At 35.0% G+C, this 12198-nt stretch overlaps 1 protein-coding gene across 1 annotated transcript in view; it reads left to right on the top strand.

Moving 5' to 3' along the window:
* ZDHHC17 (zinc finger DHHC-type palmitoyltransferase 17) overlaps positions 1–12198 on the top strand; it is a 94056-nt gene that overhangs the window by 25697 nt on the left and 56161 nt on the right. Inside the window, exons 2-3 of the mRNA XM_057742412.1 lie at positions 2144–2247; positions 7816–7938. Of these exons, the coding sequence (XP_057598395.1) occupies positions 2144–2247; positions 7816–7938 (227 nt within the window). The remainder of the gene's footprint in view (positions 1–2143; positions 2248–7815; positions 7939–12198) is intronic.

The following is a 12198-nucleotide window of genomic DNA, read 5'->3' as shown; positions in this document are numbered from 1 at the left end:
TTCATATTGAAATAGCTTTTAAAGTTGTATTATTACTTTTTGGCTCTTAAGTTGTTTTTATTTAGGTTTTAATTTAGCTCTTGCTTCTAATCTTTGACTTATGCTTCTTATCTACTTTGTCCTTCCATTTTGGATTGTAAAGACCTTGAAGGCAACAGACTATATTTGGTGTTTGCAACAGACTATATATGGTTTGCAGTACTGCTCCAAGCCACAGTAAAGCCTGGCACAAAAGGAAAAATGAGCAATACTAGTGCTGTCTATGTTTAAAATGTTGATGTTTGGGGTTTTTTTTTTTATGATTTTGATTTTTAAAAGATAATTCATTAATATTTAAAAAATCTTGATTTTGGAGTTTTTTGGCACGTTGTTAAACTTTGCACTGGCCTTATCCTGTCCTGGCTTGGGATCCCAGTACACTGTAGAGGCTTTGTTTATAGCAGGCTTTCAATACATGTTTTGTTGGGCATATTACTTCATTCTGCTTGTAAACTATGGCTAGGTTTTTATTTTCTTTCAAATGTCTTATAGTCCTATAGAAAAGTCAGAATCGAAAGTTTAAAAAGTTATTTTCCCTATGGTAGAGGGGAGTAATATCAGAAAAAATTTAGAAAAAAGAGGGTGTTACTAATCTGAGAATTGTCTTTCTTTCATCTTGCTCCACTGAATATAAAGCATAAAGAAGTTGAGAACTGGAATTCAGTGGAGAAATTAAATAGAAAAGTTTTGAAAAATTAAATTTTTGGAAAAAAAATTAAATTGGGTAAGTCTTACGTATTGATTAGCTTCATGAATTTTCAGTGTTGCGTACACCCAAGATACTTTACCTACTTGTGTTCAAATTTAACCAGTTCTTTTTCAATGGAGTTCAAGAACAATCTCTCAAAAAAATCACTTAGTAAATTATATACAGTGCATATGTTGTGAATCTCGGCTTAAGGCTAATGTCTATTTTCTTCTGCAAATATGGATTTATGACTGTTGCAGTAGTATTTTAATATTGGCAATGGCATTTTCATAAGGAACCAAGCTTTTCTTTGTTGAGAGGTTATATACTAAACAGAATTTGCTTTTGTGAAACTTTTAAATTCCCTATTGTTGAAAATATTCAGCAGTATTGTTGATTACCTTGTAAATGTATGGCTCAAACAAATCAGTTTTGGAATTTTCCACACAAATTAAATGGCTGGAGTGAGCTAAAGATAAGAGCCTTTTGTCCTCCAATGAAATACTATTAAATTTGTGTTATTAAATATCAGTTTCCAAGAGAGAATGAATTGTTCTAAGGATTTAATTTTTTCCAAATATCTTGTTATGCCTTATCCTTTCATTGACATGTGTGTGTGCCTGTAAGAGAAAAATATCAGAATCGTAGAAATTTGAACGGATGATGGTAGAGCCAAACATGCTCAGTTTTTCTGTTTTCTTATAAAAGAAATAATTGTATCTTAGTGCTATATTGCAGAAGCTGACTATGCATAGCAAATTTTGTATTTTAAATAGAAAATTGCTCACAGCAAATAAGCTTTAAATGGATGTAGTATTCTATAAAGCTGTTTAAATTTTTATATAAAAATTAGTTTCTTTAAGGGTGTTGACATTTTTAAAACTACTCAAGCAGATTTACATTTTATTACAGTGCCCCATTGTTCTTTATTCACCTAGTAGTAGATGCTTAACAAGCCCTCAGCATGCAGGAGTATAAGAAAAGGTGATATCTGAGAATAATAAAATAATATCCCTGGGTTCCTTTTTTAGGACCTTAGTTTTTATTTGGCATGTGATGAATGTTTTGAAGTAGAGTGTTAGAGTTAAGGGTTATGTTGGAATAGTAGAAAATTCAGTCTGAGAGAATGAGAATTGATTTGATGAAGAATTAGAATTCTGTGGAGCTAAAGATGAATTTCATTTACTAATTTGTCACTAATTTATAGTCTTGCAGCATTTCTGTTTTGAGAGTGTGTATAAGTGGTAGATCTATTTGAACATGCTTTTTCTCCAAGGAGTAGGGACTTCAGCATAAGGTTAAACTTAATCTTTTAAATAACAAGCACAGCACAGATGCAATAGTAAAATGCTGAAATACTTCCTGTACTTCTTTTCTCAATTCTTACCTCTGCATATTTTTTTTTTTCTTTAACAGGAAATCAAACCTCAGAGCCATTATAACCATGGATATGGTGAACCCCTCGGACGGAAGACTCACATTGATGATTACAGCACGTGGGACATAGTTAAGGCTACACAGTAAGTTTTTTGTTGTAGTTGTTTTCTTCTTTGATGTCTGTATTTTAAGTGAAATATACATTTCTTTTTCTTTTTGATATTCTCTATTTGATATTCTCTACTTGGTAAGACATTGTTTTCATACTTTCCTTTAGTTCTTTGTACAGATTTAAAATAGTTGATTTGAAGTCTTTGTCTGGTAAGTCCAATGTCTGGGATTCTTAAGGGAAACTTTCTGTTAATTGCTCCCCACTGCTCCCCATGGGTTATACTTTTTTGTTCTTTTGCATGTCTTGTAGTTTTTTGTTGAAAACTTGGACTGTTCAAATAATATAATGTGGCAGTTCTAGGTATCAGGTTCTCCCAGGGTTTGTTGCTGTTTGTAACTAATTCTATAAAGTCTGTATCTTTGTCATGTGTGGCCCCTGAAGTCTCTACTTGGTTAATTAGTGGTCAGAGACTTCTTAAATCCCTGGAACCAGTAAGTCTTGATCTTTGTCGAGGAATCCTTTGTGCATGTTGGACCCACAGCACTCAGCCAGGCAGCTTACAGCTCTGCCTTAGCCTTCACTTTCTGCTTGCAAAGAGCCTCAAGGTGAGTCAGAGGTGAGAGCTTAGGGCCTTCTCAGGTCTTTGTTGAACATGCAGTTGGCCTTCTAGCTTCCCAAGAATATGTCTGAGCTTTTCAAAGCCCTTGTGGATATCTCATTCCTTAACTTTTGCTTAGGCTTTTTGATTTGTTTGTTGTTTATCCCAGCTGCTTTGCATCCTCTCAAACAACTGTTTTGTTAAAACGTGTGACAGACATCCCAGAGAGGAGCTTTTAATGAGTTTGGGTGAGGTCCAATAGATGAGCCTCTCAAGCAGACTCTTCAGGGGACTACCATATAGGTGAAATAATGACTTCTCTTTGGGAATGGGGCTTTGAAAGAACTCCATTCGTATTGTGCTCATTCTGGTATCAGTAGCAGGAATACAACTTATTTTTCAAGGCTTCTGGGGAGCAGAGGCTGGGGCTGTGTTACTTTAAAACACCACAAAGTCCTCTGTTGTTCCTGAAATTCAGCTGTTTTTCTTGACTAAAGATCCCTTGGATTGCTGAAAGCCTTTTGTTAATTTTTCCAGAGTTCTGAAAAAGTTGATACTGCCAGTTTTTTCATTACTTTTGTGGAGAGGCAAACTCTTGGAAGTCCTTAATCCACTGTCACCCTACTTTCCTAAATGTAGTATATAGTCAAAAATCAAAGCACATTGTACCAACTGTATTTAGCAAACAAATTATACTGCTCTACATTCATTTTTCCTTTTGAGACTTTGCTCCTATTGATATATCTTTTCTCTCCTCTGTCGTTAATGTCTCACCCTAATGCATGATTTCCATCAGCAGATGTACTCCAGCATCTTTCATCTTGAGAGAAAAACAACCACCTTTCTTTATTCCTCAGATACCCTTCTAACTATGCTGTTTCTTAGAAAGAATCTGTGTGCTGTCTATAATTTCTACCTTTTAAAACATTTATTTAAATTTTGAAACATTTTGGAACTTCCTTGGTGGCGCAGTGGTTAAGACCCCACATTCCCAATGTAGGGGGCTCAGGTTTGATCCCTGGAGAGGGAACTAGATCCCACATGCACACTGCAGCTAAGAGTTCACATGCCACAACTAAGGAGCCCACCTGCTGCATCTAAGACCTGGTGCAACCAAATAAATACATTAAATAAACAAATGTTTAAAAATAAGTAAATAAATAAATTTTGAAACATTTCACTCCTACAGATAAATACAGAGAAGAATATAACTGTTGGATTAAGCGGATGATAACATTTTGCTGTAATTGCTGCAGGTTGCTCGGTGTGCTCTTTTCCTTCTCTCCCCGAGGAAACTTCTCTTGAAACTGCTGTGAATCATTCTCATGAACATTCCTGTACATATCTACAAATATCTGTAAACAAAATATGCTATTATAATGTATGCTTAAAATTTACGTAAATTGTATTCTACTCTACATATCCTTTTGCAGCTTGCTTTTTAAACAAACAGAGAAACTGTATAGCTTTTGTGATTTATCATTGTTGGTAAATAAGGACCTAATTTGTCCTGTTTAACTGCTTTGTAGTATTCTATCATTCCTTACTGAGGTATACTTAAAACTGTTGCTGCTATTTCATTATTTCAAACATTGCATCAACGAATGTTTTTCTGTCTGTTCCCCTGAGCACACAAGCAAGAGTTCTTCTAGGGTAGACAACTCAGGTGGAATTTTTGGCTTGTTCAGTGTGTTCTTTTTCAATTTTACCACCAAATTGTTTTCTAACATGGCCAATTTATACTTCTTTCTGCAGGGAATGAGTTCTTTTTTCACCGCATTTTTGCTCAATCCTAGTTTTGTCACACTTAATAATCATCAGTTTGATCGTTGTGAAATGGTTTTTTCCTCTTTTGATTGGCCTTTCTGTGATTACAAGTGACGTTGCACGTATTTTCTATGTTTATTGGCCATTTGGGTTTCTTCCTGTGTGAATTAACCATGTTAAATATACCTATTTTGAGTTGTTTTGTAAAAGTTCCTTATGTATTTTGATGGAGTCTGCAAAGAAGTTAGCGGGGTTTGTGTCCCTTTAATGTCCTCCAAGAGTCCTATTTGCTGCTCTCCCAGCCCCTTCCCACCCCTAGTCATGCAGCTCATGATTCAGCACTCCTCTCCAGTGTATCCAAACTCATATTTTTTTCCTGTAACAGTGTGCTGGAACTTCTCTGGAAACCTGCACCTCCACAAAGGCTCTCTGATCTGTGGTGACTGTATAAGATGGTTTTGTCTGGGGCTCTCAGATGGTGGCTGAGAGGGGCTGGAGCCAGTTTGCTGGCCACTGCAGGATCCGCAGCTAGTAGTAGGTCTGTATGCCTGTTACCCAGTGCATGCGTGGGTGAGCCTCCTCCCAGCTCCCTTGGCATGTGGTGCTAGATCCCATAATGCCCACAGAGGTCTGTGGATAGTTGCTGAATTATTGTCGGAGAGGGGACAAAACGATGAATGTCTTCTTCCACCATGATGCTGATGTCACTCTGTGGTCCATTTCTAAATACTCTTTTTTCTTCCATTTGTTTAATCTTGTATAGTACCACATTGTTTTAAATATTTCTTAAGTCTTCAAAATTGTCTTAGCTATTCTTGGTCTTTTACTCTCACAAATGAATTTTAGGATTCTACTTGGAAAGTTCATGAGATATGCATTTGGGATTTTAATTAGAATTTCATTAAGTTTGCAAATCACTTTGGGGGAAATTGGGGTATATATTTCTTTAGGTCTTACTTTAATTTCTTTCACTAATTAACCTTATTTACAGTGAGAGTAGTATAAATGTGCTTCCTCATTATTATTTTAGATAGTTTAATGCTTTATGTTACAGTGATATGGAAATCTGATCCTAAATTTATTTTATTTGGATACATAGTTTTAATGATTTTTTTGGGCTGAAAAAAGGTAAATCTCACAAAGATACATGATTCCCTAATGGAAGAATTACAACATATGCTGCATTTATTAAGTTACAGTAATTACTTTTTAGTACTATTCACTGAGTAAAGATTTTACTGACTTTACCTTGTAAATATACATTTTCTGATGATAGTTCTTGCAAACTAATCAGGTTCTGGTGTTTTTGTAACTACAGCAAATGGGTTTACACATTAGAAAATTGTTTCAAAATTTTTTAGTGTGCCCACATAAGAACATTTTTACAGTTGTCGTATAAGATCTCTCAGAAACTATACTATATAATGATGGAAACATTTCCAAACATACAATTTTTTAAAAATATTCTGTTTGTAGGTGTTTTTTTTTTTGAAATGGAAGTCGTTAGTTTCTTACTGTGTCTGAAATATCCTCTTTGCCTTGAAGGGGAACAGACTAAATATCTTTACCCTTCTTAAAAATACAGTGGGCCATGGAACAGCACAGGTTTGAATAGCTTGGATCCACTTATATGTGGATTTTTTTCAACAAATACATACTACAGTATTAAACAGTCTGCGGTTGGTTTAATCCACAGATGTGGAACTGCAGATATGGAGGGCCAGCCGTAAAATTGTGTGTGGATTTTTGACTGGGGGAGGTTCAGCACCCATAACCCCCATGTTGTCCAAGGGTCAGCTATATATGGTTGATAGCATACCAGTCACAGTTATTTGCCTTCACTACCTCTGCCCCCCTCCCAAAAACAGTCAACAAATTGAAACACTTGTCTTTTTTGTTAAAAGGAAAATGCATACTCACTTTTAAATGTTAGAAAATTAATCAGCGATTCTCAGTATAGTTAAAAAGATTTTTGTCGTCCCTTTTCTCATTCAATTGTGAGGTAGATTCTGCTCTTTAAGGTAATATGCCTAGTTCACTTAACTGGGCACATGTAAACAATTTTCTGAAAAAGAACAAAGAACTGAAGGTACTACTGTCATCTCCTGTGAATTGTGGAACTCTTGTTCTTCCCTAAGGTTGATTTACCTTGTGCACGTGTGTGTGTGTGTGTGTGTGGACATGTACACATGCAGTACAGAGCCAGTGTAGGGCAGCATTGAAGCAGTGAAGGCTGTATTAAATATTAGTGAAGCTTAATTTCTTTCTCTATTAGCTAAGGCACGAACATAGTTTTAATATTTGCTCCTAAAGTTCCATTTTTATGCCACCTTTCCCCCAACCTCACCCTTGGTGTGCCTTCCCCATTTTGGAGACCACTCTGATTAAGAAATTACAAACACAGTCAAAGCTCATTTAAATTTTTTTGTGTGTCTCATATTTCCAAGGAGCCAGTATTTTGTTTAGGATTAAGTTGGTGGCTTTTGAGGCTCCACAATGGGTTCTTGGAGATTTATTGTACTGTTGTTTTTATTTTTGCTTATGCTTGAAAATTTTCATAATATAAAGTTTTAAAAAATATGTATGCTGCCGCACAGTGAGCAAAAAGAGAAAGGGAGGAAAAGGTCAAGCTCTGTGCATGTACCTTTCTTCTTTATTAAGTATGAACATCCTTCCTCGAACTGTCCAAGTAGACTTTCTCTTATGTCTCATTGGCTTGAACTCACAAGACTTTTCCCCCACATACGTTACTTTCCACGCCCACACTTCCTTTTTTATTTGCCTTCAGGAATATCGAAGCTAAATTTGTTAATAAAGAATCTTGAGGTTGTAAGACATCCTTTTTTCTTGTTCTAAATCATTCATAAACTCTTGGTTACTACTTATGATAATATTTTTAATATAATTGTTTGTATTTTTATAAGATGCCTTAAGTGTTTTGTAGAATAAATGGTGATATTAATAAAAATAAACTATAGACATTTTATTTATTGTATCCTTTTCTCTTCCACTTTATGAGATATTGCATTCTTATAGATGAGAAATTTTAAATTATAAAATGTATTAGTAAAAGCTATTGGAATGTTGATATTTTTAAAGTAACTTTTTATATTGAGAAAGCCATTTTAATTTCCAGGTATCAAAATAGAGCATTAGTTTCTTCTGGAAATGTTATTTTCAGCTTTAAATTTCTTGTCAGATAGTGGTAACAATCACATTTTCTTTCTTTTCAAGATATGGAATATATGAACGCTGCCGAGAATTGGTGGAAGCAGGTTATGATGTACGGCAACCAGACAAAGAAAATGTTACACTCCTCCATTGGGCTGCCATCAATAACAGAATAGATTTAGTCAAGTAAGTATTTCTATGTTTTTAAGTAATTAGTTTGTTACTATAAAATTATTAGAAATAATTTAAAAATATATAATTTCTAAAATTCATAGTTTTTAAAATGTAGATTCTATGTGCTTTTTTTCCTGAAAAAAATTTTTAACATATATTAAATGCTTATTGTGTGACAGATACTATGCTAAGTGCTTTTTCATGTATGTTTCCTTAAATCTTAATTCTTGAAATAACCCTATATGAAAAATAACAGTTTTAGCACTGTCCTAATGATGTGGAAACTGAAGCATAAAGAGGTTAAATATGCTACCAGTGATATACAACTGATAAAGGTTGGAGTCTGGACTTTAACTGAGGCGGTCTAACTTGTAGTTCACATTCTAAATATGAATTCTATGAGGAAAAGCTACAAAAGGAAAGAGAGGAGTTACAAAGATAGTAAGTAATAATCTAATTTAACTTCGCACCAGCATAAATGAAGATTATTTTATATACTCAGTATAAATTATTTCTATTACTTACTGTTCATCTGCTTGCTCAGTAATAATAGGAAGTAGTTAGATAAGCAGGAGTCAGGATGATAAGGAGTTCTTAGTAAATCTGGCTTAATAGTCTCTGGCAATTTGGACATAAGATCCTTAGATGGAGACATGAATCTGAAATGAACTGCTTGTAAATGTGCCTTTTAAGTACAGCATACAGAGTCTAGAGACAAATAGGATGTTAATCTCAGGTGAAAGAATTTGCCCTTAGAGTACTAAAGAAAGATTAAGCAAGTAATAACTAAAGCATTGAACTCCATGAATCACTTTCTTCCGAAGAGTGTATTTCCATTTTATTTGCTCCTTTTTTTTCCTTCTTGTATTTCTAACCTTTCCTCTGCCTGCAGTGTGGGTCTCTTGATGTCTAAATTCTGTTTTTATTTGTCAGAAAATGTTTTTATTTCATCTTCATTTGTGAAGGAAATGTTCATGTGATATAGAAATCTAGGTTGGATGTTTTTGTTTGTTTTTTTTGTTTTTTACCCATTGAGAATATCATTGCACTGTTTTCTGGCTTCCCTTACTATTGAGAAGTCAGTCTCACTTTTAAAGGCTTTTTTTCTTTCTTTCCTTCTTTTTTCTGGCTGCTCTTAAGATTTTTTTCTTTGTTTCTGGTTTTCTGCAGTTTCATGATGATGTTTCTAGGTGTGGATTTCTTTTATTTACCCTCAATGAGATTGCAAGAAATTCTTGATTCTGTGGATTGATGTTTTCATCGGTTCTGGAAAATCTCAGCCATTATTTCTTCAGATATTGCTTCTGCCCCATTCTCTTTTTGCTCTCCTCCTGGAACGCCAGTTAAATGTATGTTTGGCCTTTTCATTGTATGCTGTGTCTCTTCTGTGTGTACTATCCTTTTTTCTTTGCTTCATTCTGGAAACTTCTTCTGACTTATCTTCCAATTCATTTATTCTCTATGCACAATCTGCTGTTAAATCTAGTCAATGTGTTCCTAATTTTATTTTTTAGGTAGAATTTTAATTTTTTTAAACTTGTATTATTTGATTCATTTGTTGCTGAAATTTTCCATCTTGTCTTACGTATTTGAACATATAGTTATTATATAATCTGTGTCTGAGAAGATAGCATTGGGAGCCTATGTGGGTCTGTATCTGTTATATTATTCCTATGTGTGCCTGATTATCTTCAAATGTGTGCTAGACATTATGTTTGAAAACTTATTTGTTGAGTAATTTGAGGCCTAATATGAGAAGATACCATTCATTTCTGCTAGGCCAAACTTTAAGGCTTTAGATTTTCTGGATCACTCAGGTGGCTGAAGTCCATGCTAGAGCCAGGTTTACTTCTGGTTCTTAATTACTCCTACAGTGCAGCTTTTTGGGGTCCCAACCCTTATTATGCTTTTGTCCGCTTAGCTTGCCTCTTGGCTACCTCTTCTGCATCAGCAAATTGTCTCTAGGGCAGATGGTGCCCAAGAGGTTTTCTAACTTCTCCCAGTTTTAACCTTCTCCTGAATCTTAGTCAGGTAAATGCTCTTAATCTTCTTAGGCTTTGCTTTTTAGGAAATATTTCTTTTATTTCATTGAGCTTTTTTAAGTTTTCTTTAATTGGAGAGTTGGTTCAAATTATCTAGCCTTATGCAGTCTCTGTATTTTTTTTAAATTACTGTTATTTTAATCAAAATAGTACATAAACAATTTAAAAAATCAAATTTAATACTTAAAGGCTTACAATGGAAACAGCAGTCCCTCCCCACCTCCTGGCTTCTATACCCCAGAAGTAACTATTTTCAATACTTTATGTGTTTCTGGCACTTCCCTGGTGGTGCATGGTTAAGAATCCGCCTGCCAATGCAGGGGACTCGGGTTCCATCCCTGAACCAGGAAGATCCCACATGCCACGGAGCAACTAAGCCTGTGCATCACAACTATTGAGCCTGCTCTCTAGAGCCTGTGAACCACAACTATTGAGCCCCATGTGCCACAACTACTGGAGGCCCACGCGCCTAGAGCCTGTGCTCCGCAACAAGAGAAGCCACGGCAATGAGGAGCCCATGCACCACAACGAAGAGTAGCCCCCGTTCCCTGCAAGTAGGGAAAGCCCGTGTGCAGTTAATAAATAAATAAATAAATAATAAAAAATAAATAAATTTATTCAAAAAATACTTTATCTGTTTCTTTCAGTATTTACTCTTGTATTTTATATTTTTATGTTACTTTTATCTAGAAAGTTATTTTCTTTACACAAATGATAGCACTTTTCTGCTTTTTTCATTTAATTTATGTATCGTCAAGATTTTTCATAACAGTACAACTAGAGCTACATCATTCTTTTTAAAAAGCTGTATACTATTCAGTTGTATGGACTTTATTTAATGGTTTACCTATTGGTGAACATTTAGATTGATTTTAGTGATTTTAGTTATTTCATACAGTGTTGTAATTAATATCTTGTAATTAATATCTTGCAATTATACATGTTCATATATATCTGTAGAATTCTTAGTAGAAGGAAAGTTAGGAGGATGAATTTTGAATTTTAATAAATATTGCCAACTTCTTTGCTGTTTCTTGATTTACCGGTTACTATATTTTTACTTGCTGTTTTTTGATAACTAGATGTCCTAGAACACCTCAGCACTAATACTTCTTCCTCTATCCTCTGTTATAGTTTTAGTTAAATTACTATGCACAGTTTAAATTGTTCTACATATGTAAGTCTCACTGATAAGCTCAGAAGTGTTCTATGATCATCTGTTTTTTTCCTGCAGGATTTTTATTTTATAGTTGCTTTTTTTCCCCATTTGTTTAACTTTATGTATATTGTGATTAATTGTTCCCATACTCTTAGACAGAACTGTAAAACCCATCTGTGTATGCAGACAGTATTAGATAATTTATTGGTTCCTTTTTTCTTGGAGTAGGAAGGATAAAATCATTCCTGAATTTCTCCATCTTTCTATTCCAGCCCAGACTGTTTGCTCTTGATAGCTGCACACAACTATTGTCTTGAGACTTACCTTTGCAATCATTCTGGGAAGTCCCTTTGCTCCAGTGGTGGTCTCAGTGTCCTGGATCTCAAGTTTTTCTCTCTGTTGGTGTACTCTCTGGTTTTAGTAGAGCACATTTTTTGCTAACTTTTTGAGAGAGAGAGAGTGCTTGGGAGGTAAATGTTTTGAAGTTACTATCTCTTCTGCCCTCAAACCTTATTGGTTGTTTGGCTGAGTACAGACTTCTAGATTAAAATTAGTTTTCTCAGAATTCTATAAAATTAATTAATTTGGCTGTGTCAGGTCTTAGTTGTGGCACGCAGGATCTTTGTTGTGGCATGTGGGATCTTTCGTTGGGGTGTGTGGGCTTCTCTCTTGTTGCAGAGCACAGGCTCTAGAGTGCAGGCTCAGTAGTTATGGCATATGGGCTTAGTTGCTCCGTGACATGTGAGATCTTCCTGGACCAGGGATCAAACCGAAGTCCCCTGCATTGGCAGGCGGATTCTCAGCCACTGCGCCATAAGGAAGTCCCTCTCTCTTCTACCCCTACTCCACTTTAAAATAAAAATGTTTGTTCCTTATGGACACCAAGTGGGGAAAGCGGGGAGGGTTGGGGGAGAATGAGTTGGGAGGTTGGGATATGAAATTGTACACCCTAAATATATGCAGTTTATTGTCTGTTAACTGTATCTCAATAAAAGTTCTTAAAAAAAAGTTTGTTCTTATGTCACGAGTACATTATTTTCTCTTACTTTTTGGAGAATATTAATTATAACT

Source organism: Hippopotamus amphibius, chromosome 7 (assembly GCF_030028045.1).
Source record: "Hippopotamus amphibius kiboko isolate mHipAmp2 chromosome 7, mHipAmp2.hap2, whole genome shotgun sequence".
Taxonomy (NCBI): Eukaryota; Metazoa; Chordata; class Mammalia; order Artiodactyla; family Hippopotamidae; genus Hippopotamus; species Hippopotamus amphibius.
Note: the sequence above shows the minus strand (reverse complement) of the source record. Positions and strands in the feature narration are given on the sequence as shown.